The sequence below is a fragment of the Pseudorca crassidens genome, chromosome 7 (assembly GCF_039906515.1).
Source record: "Pseudorca crassidens isolate mPseCra1 chromosome 7, mPseCra1.hap1, whole genome shotgun sequence".
Taxonomy (NCBI): domain Eukaryota; kingdom Metazoa; phylum Chordata; class Mammalia; order Artiodactyla; family Delphinidae; genus Pseudorca; species Pseudorca crassidens.
Genome location: NC_090302.1, coordinates 105,286,218 through 105,303,703, shown reverse-complemented (window position 1 = coordinate 105,303,703; position 17,486 = coordinate 105,286,218). Strand labels below are relative to the sequence as shown.

At 51.1% G+C, this 17,486-nt stretch overlaps 1 protein-coding gene and 1 long non-coding RNA gene across 4 annotated transcripts in view; one reads left to right on the top strand and one right to left on the bottom strand.

Annotated features, from left to right (window-relative positions):
- The window catches only part of SCARA5 (scavenger receptor class A member 5), a 117,756-nt gene that overhangs the window by 68,394 nt on the left and 31,876 nt on the right, over positions 1-17,486 (top strand). For all 3 annotated transcript variants that reach the window (XM_067745253.1, XM_067745254.1, XM_067745255.1), the window contains exons 5-7: positions 10,112-10,192; positions 12,254-12,352; positions 14,273-14,329. In XM_067745253.1, coding sequence (XP_067601354.1) covers positions 10,112-10,192; positions 12,254-12,352; positions 14,273-14,329 — 237 coding nt within the window. The remainder of the gene's footprint in view (positions 1-10,111; positions 10,193-12,253; positions 12,353-14,272; positions 14,330-17,486) is intronic.
- Positions 7,850-15,814, bottom strand: LOC137228173 (uncharacterized). Its single transcript, XR_010945173.1, has 5 exons — positions 15,594-15,814; positions 14,810-14,971; positions 14,127-14,200; positions 9,460-9,568; positions 7,850-8,443 (listed from the first exon to the last, which is right to left on the bottom strand). It is a non-coding gene; the product is annotated as an uncharacterized lncRNA (long non-coding RNA).

Sequence of the window (17,486 nt, the reverse complement as noted above, 5' to 3'; positions counted from 1 at the left end):
TGCGCCCTCCTGCTCAGGCCTTCTTCCCGCACCTGCCTCCGCAAGGTCCGGGAGTCCCCCTCCCTCCCCGAACCCGCTCCCGTTCATGAAGTCTTGCCCTCCAGGACCCTGGAGTGTTCTGCCCAAACGGACTGTGCCCATTTCCAGGCCCGCACGGGATAAACCTCCTCCCTGCTGCCCCCGGCCCCAGACAGTGCACTCTGTCTGCACCCGTAGGCATGAGAATGGCCAAGATGGCTCCTGGGGACCTGGGTGGTCAGAGCTTGGATGTGCCAGCCGGAGCCTCCAAGAGTTTGGGGCTGGGGAGGAAAGCTGGGGCTCAGGCCAGACAGGGAGGCGCCCCCCGAGTGTCCTGGTCCTTGCATGGTGTTCCATGATGTTGGGCTGCGCCCCGCAGGCCTACAAGGCCTGCACTTGCCCAGCTTTAAGACAGAAGAAAGAGCCTGGAGTCAGCGACAGAGACATGAGTGGTTTAATGGATTGGGGAGTTTACACGTCTGAAGCAAGGTCCTGGAGTGACACCCCACCGTGTGCGTCCGATGGGCGGGCAGGACAAGGCAGCAGTCTTCTCTGTGGGGCGGGGGCGGAAGGGGAGATTGCCAGTTGGGAATTGATGTCAGGTGGGCTCATCGGTTACCAGGGAAACTAGCAGAGGGTCACGCCCCTCAAGGCTCCTTTGATAAGAACAGTCACTAGCTGGGGCGGAGGCAAGTAGGACCGCCTCCTACTTGCCTCCTACTTGCCTCCTACTTGTAGGAAGATGAGTCACGTGATTAGGGTGTAGGTGAAGCAGACACTCGTTGGGCAGGGGATGTTCAGAGAGCAAGAGAACAGCCATCTTGGGTGGCCTGACCGTACACATGGTGGAGCTACAAAAAGTTGGAAAATTCCAAATTTGAACCTGGCCTTCCAGGCTGTTATAAAGCTATATTCATCCAGGTAGAAGAACATGTTTTATTTTCTTTAACAATGTGTTGGCTTCATTTATCACTCTTGAATATAATGGCAAAAATGCACGGGCCTCCATTCGGACTCTCGCTCGGGGTCCACCAACATCAGCACTTTTACAGCCAACCTTCCTCTCTGGCACCCCTGACTGACCACTCCCCCGCTCCCCTCTCCCCCGTTCCTTCCCGCTGCTGTCTGCCCTGCATGTCACTGTCAGAGTGTTCATGAAAGGTACTCTTCCTGCATGAGCCCCTGCTCAGAACCCAGGTCTGTGGGGTTCACCAAAAACTCCTCAGGCTGACAGTAGACAATGCTAATACCATTTTGAACACCAACTATGTCAGGTACGGCGCCAAGTGTATCTCACAGGGTGTCTTTTGAAAACAACCATGAATGTGCTGAGATTCAGAAAGCTGCCCACAGTTGCAGGCTAGGAGGTGATGGGGCCAGGACTTGAACCCTAGCTCTTCTGATCCCAGAGCTGATGTGCCTTCCATCACATCCCTGGCCCCAGCCTGTCTTTCCTGCCTTCTCCTCTAACTGGTCCCCTGTACCAGGGGTTACAAACAGAACTGTCTGCAGTTGAGCAATGTCAATGCCTAAAATGACTTTGGTGTCAGGGGAGTAGTAGGGGCTATGGCAGGTCCAGCCCGTTTTGGCCTGGCATTGATAAGGTCTTCGCATTTTTTCCAGAGAAACTGGAAACATGGAATGTTCTAGAAATTTTTAATTGTTTAACTCTGTGGGCCAAATACAACATATCTGTGGGTCATACATGGTCCACAGACGGCCATCCTGCATCCCCTGCCTTATGTGAGGCATCCGGTCCAGTGGGACACGTCTTATCCCTGCCCCAGAGACACAGCCCACCTTTCCCACTGCCTTAGCTTTACTCCAGCGGTTCCTTCCACTGCACAACCTCCTTCCTCCTCCTCGTGATCCAAATTCCACTGATCCTTCCCATCTCAGCCAAACCCACCTCCTCCAGGAACCCGCTGGCCTCTCTAGTTCACCGAAGTCTCCCTTCTCTGGGATTCTGTATTTATCAGAGCAGAAGGTAGTTATGGTGGAGACTTATATTTGCATGGTACTTTCCAGATCCAGTTAATAATAATAGAACATTATTTTGTTTTAAAGTGGGTCCCCATCACCAGCTACGAGCTTGGTTGAAGGCAGGTTTCACTATGGAGAGCGGGTAGGATTCCTGCAGAAAAGCAGCTGAGGCTGCAGGAGAAAATACCAGGCTTTACTCCAGGACACACAATTAGAAATGATCCAACCCAGGGCTTTTGTAGGCAGCAGATTTAATAAGGTGTAATTTACATGCCGTTGGAGTCACCCGTTTTAAATGTGCCCTTCAGTCACCAGCCCACGACTTTCAACTCAACACCAGTGCTCAATCTGTCACAGCCAGTCACCCTCAGCTGTCCACCCCTGTGTCCCCCAGCACCTAACAGTGTGATACATGTGGCTGGAACTCGAGGAATGTTTGTGGAACAGCTGTTACATCTTTTGAACCCGTGCCATCATTGGATCAGTTTTCTTGTCCTGGGTCACTTTGGTTTCATGTCTCAGAAGTCAAAGGAGAGCAGGCGGTAGCATGTCTTCTTCCAAATCCACACCCCTGGGGTCTTAGCTTTTCCCATCTTTTCATTTCCTTGACCTCCCCAGTCTGTTCAGTACTTAATAATAGCAGCGACACCGAATCAGAACCTACCACGAGCCAGACATTTTGTCGACATTTATTCTCTAAGTAGACATTAAAGACTGCTCATCCTCACATCCTGCAAAAAAAGGTATTATTGAACCCATTTTGTAGCTGAGAAACTCGAATAACTTTCCCAGTGTTTCTTACACAATTGGCAAGTGACAAAGCCAAGATTTAAAGTGGGTCTTTCTGGCTCAGAAACCATGTTTTTTCACTGACCGTGGTGCTTTCTGGGGTGGAGAGAAACCAGCTAGCAGCCATGAAGTGAGAAGGGAGCGTGGTCCCTCAGGTCTGTTCCCGTGTTTGGGGGGTAGGCCCTACCAGGCGTTCCCCCTTCCTTCTTCCGGTCAACAGACATCACCAGGCTTCCTGCTGGTTGCAGCCTCTTTGGCCTCACCGAACATTTCGCATCCTGATTCTTTAATTTCTGAGTCCCTCTCCTTGGCTCACGCTGAAGCGGCTCTGGGTCATGCATTTGCCATGGTTCTTCCGGTGGAATCCTCTAAGCGGTCTTTCTTTGGTTCTGAAACGAAGTTTCACACTTGGTTCCTTTGAACTGAAGTTTCATCTCGGTTCTGCCCAGACCTGCCTTCCAGTCTTCAAGCTTGGCATTATTGATGGGTTGCTGGCTCTTCAGAGATGAACACCATTCGGCCCCTCTATCTCCCAGGACCACCACTGTGGCTGGTGTCTCCCCTTCCCACCTCCCTCTCCCATGGTTGTTAGGGACCCAACTGGTATGATTAAAGAGAGTTCTGTTGGGTATATCTGAATGTAATTACCATTCAACTGCAACAGCACAGAACTCTACCCTGGCGTTTAGATAAGGGATGTTTTACCAGAGAAGATTTCCTGCATTTTTACACTGCTGTCTGAGTGGCCTTTCTTTGCTAGTTTTGTGCAGTTCCTCTCTTAGTCTTTAAACACACACACACGCACGCACTTTGCCCTTTCCTGGCTCAGAATCCACAAATACCCCAACTACGTATATTTTTCATATATGAGCTTGTTTGTTATTCTTGAGCTTGACCCCAAACGGTTTCATTCTCTCACTTCGTTACACAGTTTTCTATGAGCTTTGTCTCTCGGTTTGTCTTTTGTGTACATTCACAGTGGGGCTTTCTGTTTTCTGCTTTGGACTTTCAGCATTTATCAAGTCTGTTGAAATCTCTCTGTGGCTCTGGAAGAAGCAGAGAACTTAGATGATCAGACAGGGGAGGCATCCCAGGAGGGGGCAGTGTGTGAGCAAAGGCCTGAAGGCAAGACTCCCCAGCCACAGGCAGGTGGCTCAGTTCGCTACATGGGTGTTTATAGATTCACAGAAGGTTAGAGTGACACTAGGGCTCTGAAATCACCTAGTCCACTGCCCTCATTTTGTAGTTGAGGCCCTTGAGTCTCAGAGAGGGGAAATGACTTGCCTACATCAAATCCCCAGCCAGTGCCTCGGCTGGGCTAGAAGATTCATCTCTTAATTCATGAGAGCAAATTGACAAAGCGGACTTACCTGTGGGCTGCTGTTTTGAGAAAAAACACCATCTAGTAGAGCAGAGCGTCCCACTCAACAAATGTTCATAATGGGAATGGGGTCTTGTGTTCCAGGCTAGAACGGTGGGCCCTGGTCTCTGGTGCACAGGGATGTGCATCCCTGAAGGTGGTGGGCGTCTCTGTGAACGGAGGTGTTTCTATCCCACCACGGACTAGGAAGCGTGGACTGGTGGCGCCCTCCCCAACCCCGAGGCAGGCTGCAGGGGGCTCTGCTGGGAGGGGAATGGAACGCCTGCTGTAGAAATTAGCAGTTGCCCCCAGCCTTGCCCACCAGCCCTCTGCCTGAGGCTCAGAAGAAAGCTGGCTCTGCAGGCTGGGCCACGGCCCCATGCACACGCTCAGGGTCCCAGAGAGGATGCATGAAATGAAGTGAGAGAGCTCTTGATACTGTAAACGTCACAGCACTGAGAATGCAGAGCCCCAGTGACATCAGGGCAATGGAAGCAGGGAGCCGACCTCTGGCAGCCGCCCCAGGACTAGCGTGGTTCTGCAGTGGTGTTTACATTACGAGCTTGGTCACCGTTCTGCTGGCTTCGGGCCCGAGGCGTCAGCCGTCATGATCATTTGTTCTTGGCAGGGCACTGTCTAGATTCCAGCACACGAGTCCCCCACCCCGTCTCTCATTCCAGGATCCGGGAAGGGAGAACGGATTGCTTTTCCCTCCCCATTGGCTGGTCCCCAGAAGAATCCTGGTGTTTCTCCCAAACGCTCAGTCCCAAATCCTTTGTTCTGTGCTGGAGGTGCTTCCAGCTGGAGCGGCTCACGGCAGCCCAGCGAGGGCAGAGCTGTGCTGGGGGCGGCATGGGGGGTGGGCTAGACCAGTGGACAGGCTCTGAGGGGGACCCGGGCCCAGGGCCAGGAGGTTCCCTCCCCACCTCCTCTCACTCCCAGTGCCCCCTGTGGGAGGTGGCGGGAGAGAGGGGCTGGCACCCAGGACCGGAAGCCCAGTGGAGGGGCTCTGGACTGTTTCCACGATTGAGGAGAAGTGGACTCTGCTCACCTTGTCCCAGCCCACCTCTGCCCTGGCCTGCTCCAGTGATAGAAAAGGTGAGACATGATAGCGTAAGCTGAGAAGCTTAAAAGCTCATCCGAATATTACTCAGTCATCAAAAAGATGAAATAATGCCATTTGCAGCAACATGGATGGACCTCGAGATCATCATACTAAGTGAAGTAAGTCAGACAGAGAAAGACAAATACCATAAGATATCGCTTATATGTGGAATCTGAAATATGGTACAAATCAACGTATCTATGAAACAAAACCAGACTCACAGTTGTAGAGAACACACTTGTGGTTGCCAAGAGGGGGATGTGGGAGGGATGGAGTTTGGCATTAGCAGAGGCAAACTATTGTATTTAGGATGGATAAACAACAAGGTTCTACTGTATAACACAGTGAACTATATTCAATATCCTGTGATAAGCCATATATGAAAAAGAATATATATATATATATATATATATATATAAGTGAGTCACTTTGCTGTACAGAAGAAATTAACACAACATTGTAAATCAACTATGCTTTAATAAAAATTTAAAATAATGTTCATCTGGGGACCACTGGGACCACTGATACCATAACAGCTTCCACGACTGCCCAGAAATCATTCCTTGAAATCTCTCCTGTGTGCCAGGTGCTCTGTGAGGCCCAGGGCCACAGAGAGTGGGGCTCCAGCCCTTTAGATAGGCCTGTCCTCCTTGGGGACCACAGTGCAAGGGGAGTGACCGTGGCTGGCGTGTGGGCACAGGGTGGCCTGACCAGGCTCTGGTGCTCCCCTGAGCAGTCTGTACATGGTGATGCCTGAGGGTCCTTCCAGTTCTGAGACCTGGGGATTCTGCCCTGGTGCCCTCAGAGATGGGAGGGGTGAGTGTGAAGGTGAGCTTCAGGGATGAGAGTGATGGGCCTCTTAGAAAGAAAAAGATTTGGCTAGTATTTGGGGATACCACGAGGAGAACGTTTTTGCTGAGGTGGAAGAGAGTTTGTGTCGAGAAGCATCAGGCTGTGAGTTTGCAGAAGAAGGGGTCAGGTTGGGAATGATTTTCAGGGGGTCCCCAACAGAGGGGGCTGCCCATTATGGTGTGAGGGGCTTCCAAGGGCTCTGAGTTCACTCGATTCTGATGAGATTAATCAGACAGCAACAGTGGGCTGGAGAGAGACTGGAGCCAATGAGGGAGGCAGTGAGGAAGGAGTGAGACACATGACATGGGAGCCACCTGGATGACAGCCTTGAAGGGGGCTGGGCAGAGGAAAGGGAGGAGTCCAAGAAAGCTCCAGATTGTTAAGCTGGATTCCTGAGAAAATGACAAAACGTCAGATCCCAAGAGTGCATCACCCATGGGCAGCAGTGGTTGAAAGGAGCACTTGATCCTCAGAGCTCCAGGCAGCATGGCCCCATGAGACTCAGACTGGCCGCATTCCAGGCTCTTCTGAGTCGGCCGGGCCAGTACCACCTGAGGGCATGACTAAGGCTTGGAAATCAGCACCCACCTTAACTGTCTACCCCGGCTTCTTCCCAGTTAATCTCTAGTAAAGGCCTTCACTAACCACTTAGTTCTGTTGTAAAAACTCTCCATGTGTAGGATGTTTTTTGGATGTGGCTCTCCCTGCATTGGAAGGGTGATTTCAGAGCCTGGAATAACCATCTCCAAATAGTTCTGATGAAGCATTACAAAAAGTCAGGTACAGATGGTCAGGGCTGGCCTTGCCACTCAAGGCTTCCCAAGCCTGTTGATATCCACCATGTCACTGAATTCGCTTATTCCTCACTACAAACGCCAGAGGAAGGGATTTTTACTTAGATTTTATGGAACCGGGACCTGAACCTAAGATCTTCCATATCCATCCTCAAACCTCACCTTCCAAATGATCTCTGCCACCTTGATGCCCTACCATCAGAGTCAGGCCACTGGGCAGCATCCTCCCTTTGCCAGAATTACTCCCGGGAAGGTCCATATGTTGGGTCACACCCACATCAGAGCGAATAAAACAAATGGAGGGCACGGTCCATGGTATCCTTGACCTGCTTGATTCCCGGAGCGCTGGGTTACCCCTGGGGAGGCCTGGAGGGAGCAGAGAAGAGTGAAAAGGGATGGAGTGGACTGGGGGCAGGGGGAGGGTGACAGCCCAGTGACAGCCCGTGACGTACAGAGATCCAGGAACCGCTCTCAGCTCCCTTTGCTGCAGCTTTGACCTGGCCAGGAGATTGTTGGAATGGGCATTGTTAAAGCTCATTTGCTTCCGTACTCTATCTTTCTTTGCTTTAGAATCTTAGACGTGTTCCCAGCCGTTCCTGTTGTCCAAAAACCGAGGTCACCATGGCCAGTCTTACTTTGCTTTTCTTCCTAGAAAAGAGGAAGATGACTGCAAACCCCAGTCCCCCTTAAATGATCTGTGTAACTCACGAGTCGTTGTGTAATGATTTGTGCATTTTTCAACTGTTGATTACTTTTTTCCCTGTACGCATGCCATTGAATGCTTAAACAGCTGTCAACTTTGGTTAGGGTCTGCGGACAGTGTCAACTTGGGGAATGTATCAGTACATCTTGATCTTGGCCACCTGGCTGTTTCGTGTGTATTAACACCCTCTGATCTCACATACTCATTCATTCATCAGATATTTATTGTGCAAGACATGACTGCTATGCTGCGAGTATACATGCTTTGGTTTCCTGGGGCTGTCATAACAAAGTACCACAAGCTGAGTGGCTTAGAACAACAGATGTTTATTCTCTCACAGTTCTGGAGGCCAGAAGTCTGAAATCAAGGTGTCCACAGGGCCATACTCCCTCCAAAAGGTCTAGGGGAGGATCCTTCCCGGCCTCTTTCTGACTTCTGATGTTGCCAGCCATCCATGGCGTTCCTTGGCCTGTAGACACATCACTCCAGTCTCAGCCTCCATGGTAACCTTGCCTTCTGCCCAGCTGTCTGTGCTTTCTCTTTTTATAAGGATGCCAGTCATTGGGTAAGGACCCACCCTACTCCAATCGGACCTCATCTTTAACTAATTACCTCTGCAAAGACCTTGTTTTCAAAGAAAGTCGAATTCTGAGGTTCCAGGTGGACGTGAACTTGGAGGGGACACACTTCCACCCAATGCAATACAGTTTGGGCATTTTCCTTGGTCCTTTTTTTTTCTCTCATCGAGCAGCCAGAGCAGGGAAAGTTAGAGTCTGGATCTTCACAGCCAGTACGGGGATGTCAAGGATGTGGTCTTGTCTCAGGGAGATGGCCATTTTCTTAGGAAAAAGAGAACACGTACTCCCGTGACTGTAAGACCAGGCAGTGTGAGATAAACGTCAAGTGGCACCCAGGATGTGCATTCAAACAGGCCATGCCCACTTGCAGCAGGAATGATAGATCAGAGAAGGTTTGGCCAAGAAGGTGGTCATGAGCATCCCTGAGGGGCAGGTAGCCATAGGCGATTGGCAAGGAGGGCCCCCCTGGCTCGCCAGTCTGGGAACAGCAGGCTGCCATGCGGGAAGGTTCGGGTGCATTCTGGGAATGGCAGGAGGTCTACATGAGGAGCAGGGCAGGGTGGGCGGGGCCAGGCAGACCTGAGTTGAAACCACGGCTCCCTCACTCGCTAGTTGGCTGTGTAGTCTCAACACCCAGCATGTGGGGACTGAATCTGATCACACAAGCTAGAATCCCTGCCGTGATGCTGGACCCTCACCCAGGAAGGAAGCCCCGCTAAGTAGCAATTAGAAACCTCTTCTTCCATCCAGGTGCTCAAGCCAGAGATCTGAACCTGATCCTGGCTGCCTCCCCTGCCTTCACCTAGTTTAGCCAAGGTCTGTCTCTTGTCTCTTCTACTTCCTAACAGCTACTCACATCCCTCCCCACGGCTACATCCCTAATACAGGGCTCCGCCACCTCGCACCTGGGGTGCAGCCTCCTCCTTGACCTCCCTGCCTCTACTTTCCCTCTGTTCCAATCCCTTTCCAACACTGCAGCCTGAGCAGTCTTCCTCGTGTGCAGATATGACCACACTGTTCTCTCAGGCCCCTTCTGTGGCTTCTGGTGCCCTCAGGGTCAAATTCAACACACTTACACCAGGCCTCCAGGACCCTCCACTTTCTCACCCTTCTTATCCCATCTTGGGACCCCCACCCCCAGTTTCTAATCCCATCATGACTCACAGATCTCTTTCTTATCTTTAAGCTCTTATAGGGATTGTTCCCTCCGCCTGGAACTTTCTCCTTTTCCTCTTAGTTAAGGCTGTTACAACAATACCACAGACTGGGTGGCTTACACAGCATTCCTTTCTCACAGTTCTGGAGGCTAGAAGTCTGAGATCAGGGTTGGGTTCAGATGAGAGCCTTCTTCCTGGCTGCAGATGGCTGTCTTCTTGCCGTGCCCCCCTATGGCAGAGAAAGCATGCTCATCGGTACCAGCGTGAGGAAGGGAGGGAGGAAGAGTGCTCTCTGGGGTCTCTTCTTAGAAGGGCGCTAATCCCATCATGGGGGCCCCACTCTCATGACTTCATCTAAACCTAATCATCTCCCAAAAAGGCCCCATCTCCAATACCAGCACGTTGGACGTTAGGGCTTCAACATATGCATTTGGTGTTGGGTTAGGGGAGCCATAGACATTCAGTCCATAACACACTCCCACTCCTCTCTTTACTTAGCCGCCTTCTGTTCCTCCTTGCAATTTCACTTTGGATGTTACTTCTTCCGGGAAGCTTTCCCTGATTCCTACCTCCCCAGTGCAAGCACACACACACACACACACACACACGCACACACACGCACACACACGGCTGGACTAGATGGAGCCCTGTGTTTATCCAAAGCATAAAGCATAATGCTGACCCTTCCTCTTTTTAGCAGGGAGTTTCCTCCACAGGTGACCTACTCCAGAAAGCCATCCTCTAACCTTAGTGCTGTTTGCAACCCTTTCAGGACCACCGGGCCCCAAAGGCGATCAGGGGGATGAAGGGAAAGAAGGCAAGCCTGGAACCCCTGGATTACCTGGACTTCGAGGTAATGGGGAGGCCCCTGGGAGGGCACTGGACATACCAGGAAGGGAAGGGGCTCTGCTATCCATCCCTGACCCTCTATTTTCTCTTTGGGATCGGTGATGGGGCTCCTGGGACAGTGCCCAATCAACTCAGCTTCAGATGCCCTGTTCTGTTAAGAGACTAAGAGGTTATTGGTATAACAGTAGGATGGAGCAAATCTTTTTCCATAGAGAGTACCAGGACCTGAAGAAGAAGGGTACACACGAGGCTCGCAACTCCTTGAAGCCACTCCCCACCCCAGCAGCCAGGGTCCCTGTGACCAGGGCCATTGGAAGGTATTGAGGGTGTCCCCTGATCCAGAGCAACCCATCAAGTATGCTGTGTCCCCTCAGTGTTTCCTGAGTCCCCAGCCCCTGACCCCCTACCTCCTGCAGAACCTGCCCCGGTCAGTAGATACCTGCCCTCTCATGCCGTCTCCACCCTGCTACATGCACTAGTGACAGCCCGGAGGGTCCAAGAGCTGGCAGGGAGGGTACTTTGGGGCCTTCTGGAAAGGGTGTGTTCGTCTTAAATGCCTCGTCTCAGGAGTTCCCGTTCTGTTACTTTACCAAATTTTGCATCCCAGCCTGTCCATTCCCCAGCCTCTGCTGTGAGCAGCGTTTTTCTAAGGGAGTGTAGAGTCTTCTAAGTGATGTAAGAAAAGGGGAGGTTTATCAGGGGAAAGGTGTCGGCTTATTTATGTCAGGAATTATACCTCCAAACCACCCCCTTCCTAAGTCTCTAAGGAGGCTGAGAACAGGAGAAGAGGCAGAGGCTGGTTGAGGCACAACCCACGGCCTGGCCTCCACCTCTCAGCACAGCTCCCTAAACTCAGAATCAAGGATGCCCAGGGGCTCCCAGAGCTGTGGAACCTCCTTTTCTGCCTTAGTCAGTGACAGGATGCAGGATTCCTGGGCATATCCTGCAGGAGACACAGAATGCCGTGGCAGCAGGGCTGTTGGGCTCCAGGAATGTTGCGTTAGGGAAAAAAATAAATCAAGCCCTCGTCTGAGGTGCTATCACCCTCTTGGGGCCCCCATCCTCTTCCAGCCGTTTGATGTTTACGGCGGAGGAATCATAAGTGCGAGACAGATTTCTCCGTGTCATGGAAAAAGGCCAAAGGAAACCAACTAACATTCGAAGCAGGAAAGTAAAATTAATTTGTTAATTAGAGTGCCCTGCTTTGCAGAGATAACTGTGGGCTTAGGTCAGACCTCCAGGGCCGAGGCCTCACTGGGCGAAACCACTTGTTGACTCCGGCTTTCCATGGTGACGTGCAGCCAGTGCCACGGGGCCTTGTGGCCAGGAGCCCTGGGGACTGATGTGACAGCAGCCTGTCTGCCCCAGTTACTGAGCTTGCAGACTTCCTGCCTCCTCTTCAGCCTACCTTCCCCCTGCTCTACGCTTCCCTGTGTTTACCACAAGGAAGGGACCTTGCTGGTTTTTTCTTACATAGGATGGGGAGTGATTTAATCTTCCTCCTACCCCAAGTACCAGTAAGCCCTTTTCATCCAGCTGAGATGAAGCCGACCAAGCAGGGATAGGACCCTGCCTCCAGCGCTCTCTGCTGTGTGACCATGGGCAGGTTACCTAACCTCTCTGGGCCTCAGTTTTCTCATTGGTAACACAGGTGAAATAATACCTCAGTTTATGGGGAGGATTAAATAAGATACGTAATGGAAAGCACCCAGAACAGTGCCTGCCACGTGCAAAAGGCTCCAAAAAATTTTGCAAGTTTAAACCTCTAGCAAAGCTAGAGGTACAGAGACAGCTTCCGAATGAGGTTGGCACCTCCACCATCACTCACAATAGAATTGGACCTTTCGGGGGGAGGGGTTCAGCCTCACTGGATAAAAGGTGCTGACGGGGAGGGTTTGTGCTGACTTTTTGGACACTGTCTTTGTAGCATCTTTAACTCAGAAGAGTCAGGAAGCAGGGATAGCAGGAGGATGCGTGGTTGAGGTCGGTGGCTGAGCCAGACGATGGCCTCTGGGGGCCCTTCCAGTTCTGAGTCTGAGGCTCCAAAACTTTCTTGTCTCCCCAGGTCTGCCAGGGGAGAGAGGGACCCCAGGACTGCCCGGCCCCAAGGGCGACGAAGGGAAGCTGGGAGCCATGGGACCGATGGGCATGCGTGGGTTCAAAGGTAACAACGCATCTCAGCTCACCCTCGCTCACCGCCAGCCCCCGCGCACCAATGTGGGCACTGGAGTGTGGACCGGGTTCAAATTCTAGTTCTTCCACTGACAAGCTGAGTGACCTTGAGCAAGTCACTTAATCTCATTAGGCATCAGTTTGTTTTCTTTTCTTTTTTTTTTTTTCTTTTTGGCTGCACCGCAGGGCTTGCGGGATCTTAGCTCCCCCGACCAGGGTTGGAACTCGCACCCCCTGCAGTGGAAGCGCGTGTCCGAACCACCAGACTGCCCAGGGAATTACCATTAAGCGTCAGTTTCCTCATTCCCAAACTAACAAGCCTTGTGATACCATATTTCACAGGGCTGTCACGAGGATTACGTGGAACGTATATGAGTGAAAACACGGTAAACTCCAAAGCGCTGTAGAAATGCAAGGAAGTGTTACTATTGGTTGCAGCTCGGTGATGTAACCGGAGGAAGCCAGGCCAGGAGAGCAGGCTTGCAGGAGAAACACAGACCCAGGATGGCCTCCTCCCCCCAATACTGCCAGATTCCTCACAGTTCCTCATATTCTTTTTATTCCCCAAATATTTAAAACTTTAATCAGTCCTCAGATTTCCATTGCCAATAGTGTTTCTTCTGACTTTTTTTCCTTCCCATTAATAATGAACAAGTCATCTTGTTCATTTTCAGGGAATCCCACTTTAGAGTCAGTCCCATCTTTCCACGTTCATTTCAAGGGTGTCCAGACCTCTTAGCACCATTGCAGAAGAAAAAGAGGAACTCGGATACTCTTTCCCCAGGCTCTCTCACTTGTTAAAATGAAAACTAAGAAAAAGAAAAGTACTATTAATCATTCCCACCCCACATCTAGGATGACCTCTTAATCTAGGATCACTGGGAACTTTTATTCTACTTTCTGGTTGGTGATTAAACAGACTGAGGTTTTCCTTCCTTTTATGATCCACATTTAAAAAAATCGATTTTAAAACACATTACAAAAGCAGCACATGCTTATTGAAAACAATTTAACAATACAGAAATGTATAAAGTATAAAGTAAAAAGTGAGTGCCTTCCCCCTAGGTCTCTTCAGGGCTTATTCTTCAGAATAACTACTGTAAACGCTTTGGAGCACATCCTGCCAGACCCTTTTCCAAGCACATTCATATTTACATATATGTTTGCTTTTGTTTTTTTCAAAACTTGGAACACATGAGGCATCCTCCCCTGGAACTTGCTGGCTTGCTTTTTTTTCATGAGAGAATATGCCATAAGCTTTTGATTTGCAGATATCTTTCTGGAGGCAATTGGATGGAATTCCCTGGTCATTTTAATGTCCCCTTGAGTGGTGTCAGGACCCATCTACTTCTTTGTAGAGTGGGATGCTAGCTGAGAAAAAAGCTGTGTTGTTTTAACCATATCCTGGGAAGGAAATTCCACAATTCCCTGGAAACTCTCCCCCGTGTTTTATAGCCTCCTCCACTGATAAATCTGCCTGACGTAGAACCTATGTGTCTCCCTTTGTAACTGAAGACCCTCCCCCCCTTTTCTCTTTCCATGCTTATTAGAACAACCTTGGATTTGGACTTCTGAAACTTTGGCTGTTTAATAGGAATATCTTTGCTTTGTCTTCTTCCTGTGGGATACCATGTACTCCTTTAGTCTGTGCTGCGCTGCTCCTCTGTGCTTTAGTTAGGAGGGAATGAAACTTCTCTGCTTGGTGCCCACCCACCCTGCTTCCAAGGGGGACCAGAGTAGGCAACATAATTGGCCCAAGCTCTTACCCTTTCAGCCATGCATGCCCTCCAGGGCTGCGGACTCCTCCCTGAGGATTTCTCTGGTCTTGGGTTAATGTTTCCTGCAGGTAAGACTTTATTTACAATTAGGATTTATTTCCATTTCTAATGCCCGTTTTCCTCCTCTGTTTCAGGTGACCGAGGCCCAAAAGGAGAGAAAGGAGAGAAAGGAGACAGAACAGGGGATGCCAGTAAGGAAATTCTGTTGGGATCACTGGATTCTGTGTCAGCACAGGTGTAGCTGTTGCCCAAGCAACCCAAGTTTCGGTGGCTGGAGGCTGGGGCTCCAGTGTCAAAGGAGCTCCCTGTCCACTCCAGGGCTCAGTTGATCCAGCAAGAGAGAATTATACCCCAGGGGCACAGGCCACATTTCCAGACATGGTATAAACCCAGTGGTTGTGTGGGAGGGACTGGAGGCAGACTGCATGGGCTCCCTTCCGGCCGCCTCCCTATGTAATGTGTGCCTCAGTTTTCTCATCTATAGAATGGGGAGAAGAAGCATTCTTATGTCATAGAGGCATTGTAGAGAATTAAATGAGTTAATCCATGTAACAGGTGGTTAGGACACGTGGTTAGGACTCAGTAAGTGTTTGTTATTATTATCCTATGTAATACACCAATTTAGACAGACTTACATCATTGGAGATGCTTGCTAAAATTCAGTTACCGACCTTGTTAAAATTCAGCAAGACCTCATGGGGAAAGGTATAGAGGCGAAGCAGAATCCTGTTTGTTTTCCTCCTCTGCCACTAACTGAGCAGTGGTGCTGGAAATCTCATTATCTGGAAGACCACCGAGGCCAGGAATGGGCGTCTTTCCGACGAGGGTCCTTCCTAAAATGTTTACAAGGGAAGCCAGCTTATCTAGTTATGACACTCTTTTCCAGGGTTTATTTCCCCCACAAAGGTCTACACGTAGAACCTTGGAGAGAGCGCCAGAAAAGAGCGAGCCTCCCAGCCAAGTTTCAGTGAATAGAGTCTCCCAGCCAAGACTCAAAAAAATACCACCATAGAGTATCTGTTGGGCTCTGAAATGCTGCCATCTGGGTGAAGGCTCAAGCAGTTTACCCACTTCTAGGGCATCTGGGCCCTGGTGTGGGGCTGCCTAAGAAGGCTGGGCCTGGGGCAAGGGACAGATACCCCTGTGGATGCACACTTTGGACCCAGATTGAGGGCTTCTCGAAGGCTGATCTTCGGTTTCAGTGGGTCCTTAAAATGACATTTCCATCCCAGCCATGCAGGACCAGGAGACCTTGCTGTTGAATAATGCCCTTCTCCAAGGTCCCTGAAACTTTAACTTGCCTCCTACTTCCTCTACCCTTTGCTTTCCCGGGGCAGTGATTAAGGATCAACCAGGAAAAGTGTAGGTGGCAGCTCTCTGTCGCTCTAAAGTGATGGGTGTACCTGAGGAGGAGGTGCGCCTGTGTCTACCCTGGACTCCACACGCCCACCTTACCTTAGATGCTGTGATCCACAAAGCAGTCTATGTGCTTCGCAGTCTGTCTAGCATTACGGAGAGTCCCTTCCAAGGATAGCCAAGGGCTTAACTGGGAGCGACCCGGCTAGATGAGATCTGCGGGACGCTGCAGGAGCCAAAAGAAAATGTCGAAGGCAAAGGAAGGGGGTCTAGATCCGATCTAGGATGTCTGTGAGAGATCTGACTCCTGAATGCTGCCTTCTGCTGCATTGGTTGACTTGCTTCTGACGGAATGCTGCCAAGGCGGCCGAGAAGGACCGTGGCATTTAGCTGTGTGAAATAAATAACTCCTGACGGGCTGGCAGGAAGGGAGGGACTGTGGAAAGGTAACCTCTGAGAGGGGAATCAGAAACACTGCCCGCGTACCCAGGGGTGCTTGTCAGGACTCTCTGACAGCTGTTCTCCAGCTGTCTCGAGAGGATGGTGTGGTCTGAGCTCGCCGAGCCTGGGAGAGGTGATGGTGGTTAGTCACCATTAACCCCAGGGATGCTCGCGTCACTGTTTACCTTGCCTCTGTGGGCTCAGCTGGGTGGGCTTTGCACTGGGATTGGGCTCTGAGGCTAGGGGCGCTGTGTGTGCGTGGCGGGGGCGGGGGGATGCTGGGGGTGGGAGCTGAGCCACCTGGGGGCGCTCCCCCAGGCACGGGTGGGGAGCTTGGGGAAGGGCAGCTAATCCACTTGACCCCGGAGCCTATTGACTGCACCGCAAGAGGTCCGTGTCAGCTCTGGATGGCCCCTCCTCGCGGACTGCCCTGAAGATGCTGTAACAGCCCCCTGACAAGACCCCAAAATGTCTCCATTGGTGATGGAGCTGGAAAGTGGGGACAGGGACGGCCCCATCAACGGGCGGCCGTACACAGCGTGGGAGGCACAAGGGACACATATGGGGATCGCAGAACCACCAGGCTGGACGGCCATCCATCCATCTCCCACTCGCAGAGACCTGGAATGGGGAGAGGAGACACCCAAGGCAGAGGCCGGACGGAAAACCCAGGCCTCGGCCTTCTCTGATTCTGGAATGAGAGCTCAGGCCCCTGGTCTTGAAGAGGAGGGTTGGGCTCCTTAAACCCCCTAGAGATGCCTCCACTTGGAGATATGGATGGAAGGGCCTAAGGCTGAAGGGGGGCCGCTGAAGCAGTTCAGGGCTGAGACCTGGGCCTTCCCATGGCCTCCACCCTCTGGCCTGCCTCTGCTTATGCCAAACCCACACTGTAGTCAGACTCCTGGTTAGGTTTCTAAGGAACTCTGGTCCCAGAGGCCTTCACTGGATCCCTGGGACTGAGGTTCTGAAGAGGGAGCCAGGGATCATCTTTCAGAAAAGTGTGGAAATTCTGACCCAGGCTGAGTGCCCGCTTCTGGGGGGTTCTTAGTCATTCCCTGGGCCCAGGGCAGCCCCACCGTGAGATCCAATGGGTGGGAAGAAGGAGTTCTCAGCGCAGGGCTCCACCCTCCTTCAAAAAAGGATATAGTGGAGGAGGCATCCTCCTCTGAGAGCCCAGCTTGCACCTAAGGCCTGGAACCTTTACCAAACACCTCCCACCTTTAGCAGCGAAAGCCTAAAGCTCCAGCAGGTGGGGATGTTACTACATTAAAGGGATTGATGAGAAAAACAACAAAGACCCCCGCCTCAGGTCAGAATTGGAAATTAGGGGTTTTTCTTTGAAGAGGGCGTTACAGAAAAGACTTCTCAGCAACCCTGTTTTAAGTAAATATTAAACTTTTTCAGAACAAGATCTTGTAATTGTTTACCCATGTTTTGGCCTGGAGTCATAGGGTTTTAGAGTCACAGGGTTTGGATGGTGTTTCAAACCAACTCCTCTCCCACCCTTGAGCCCACTGAATGGTCCTCTGAACAGAGAGCTGGAGAGAATTC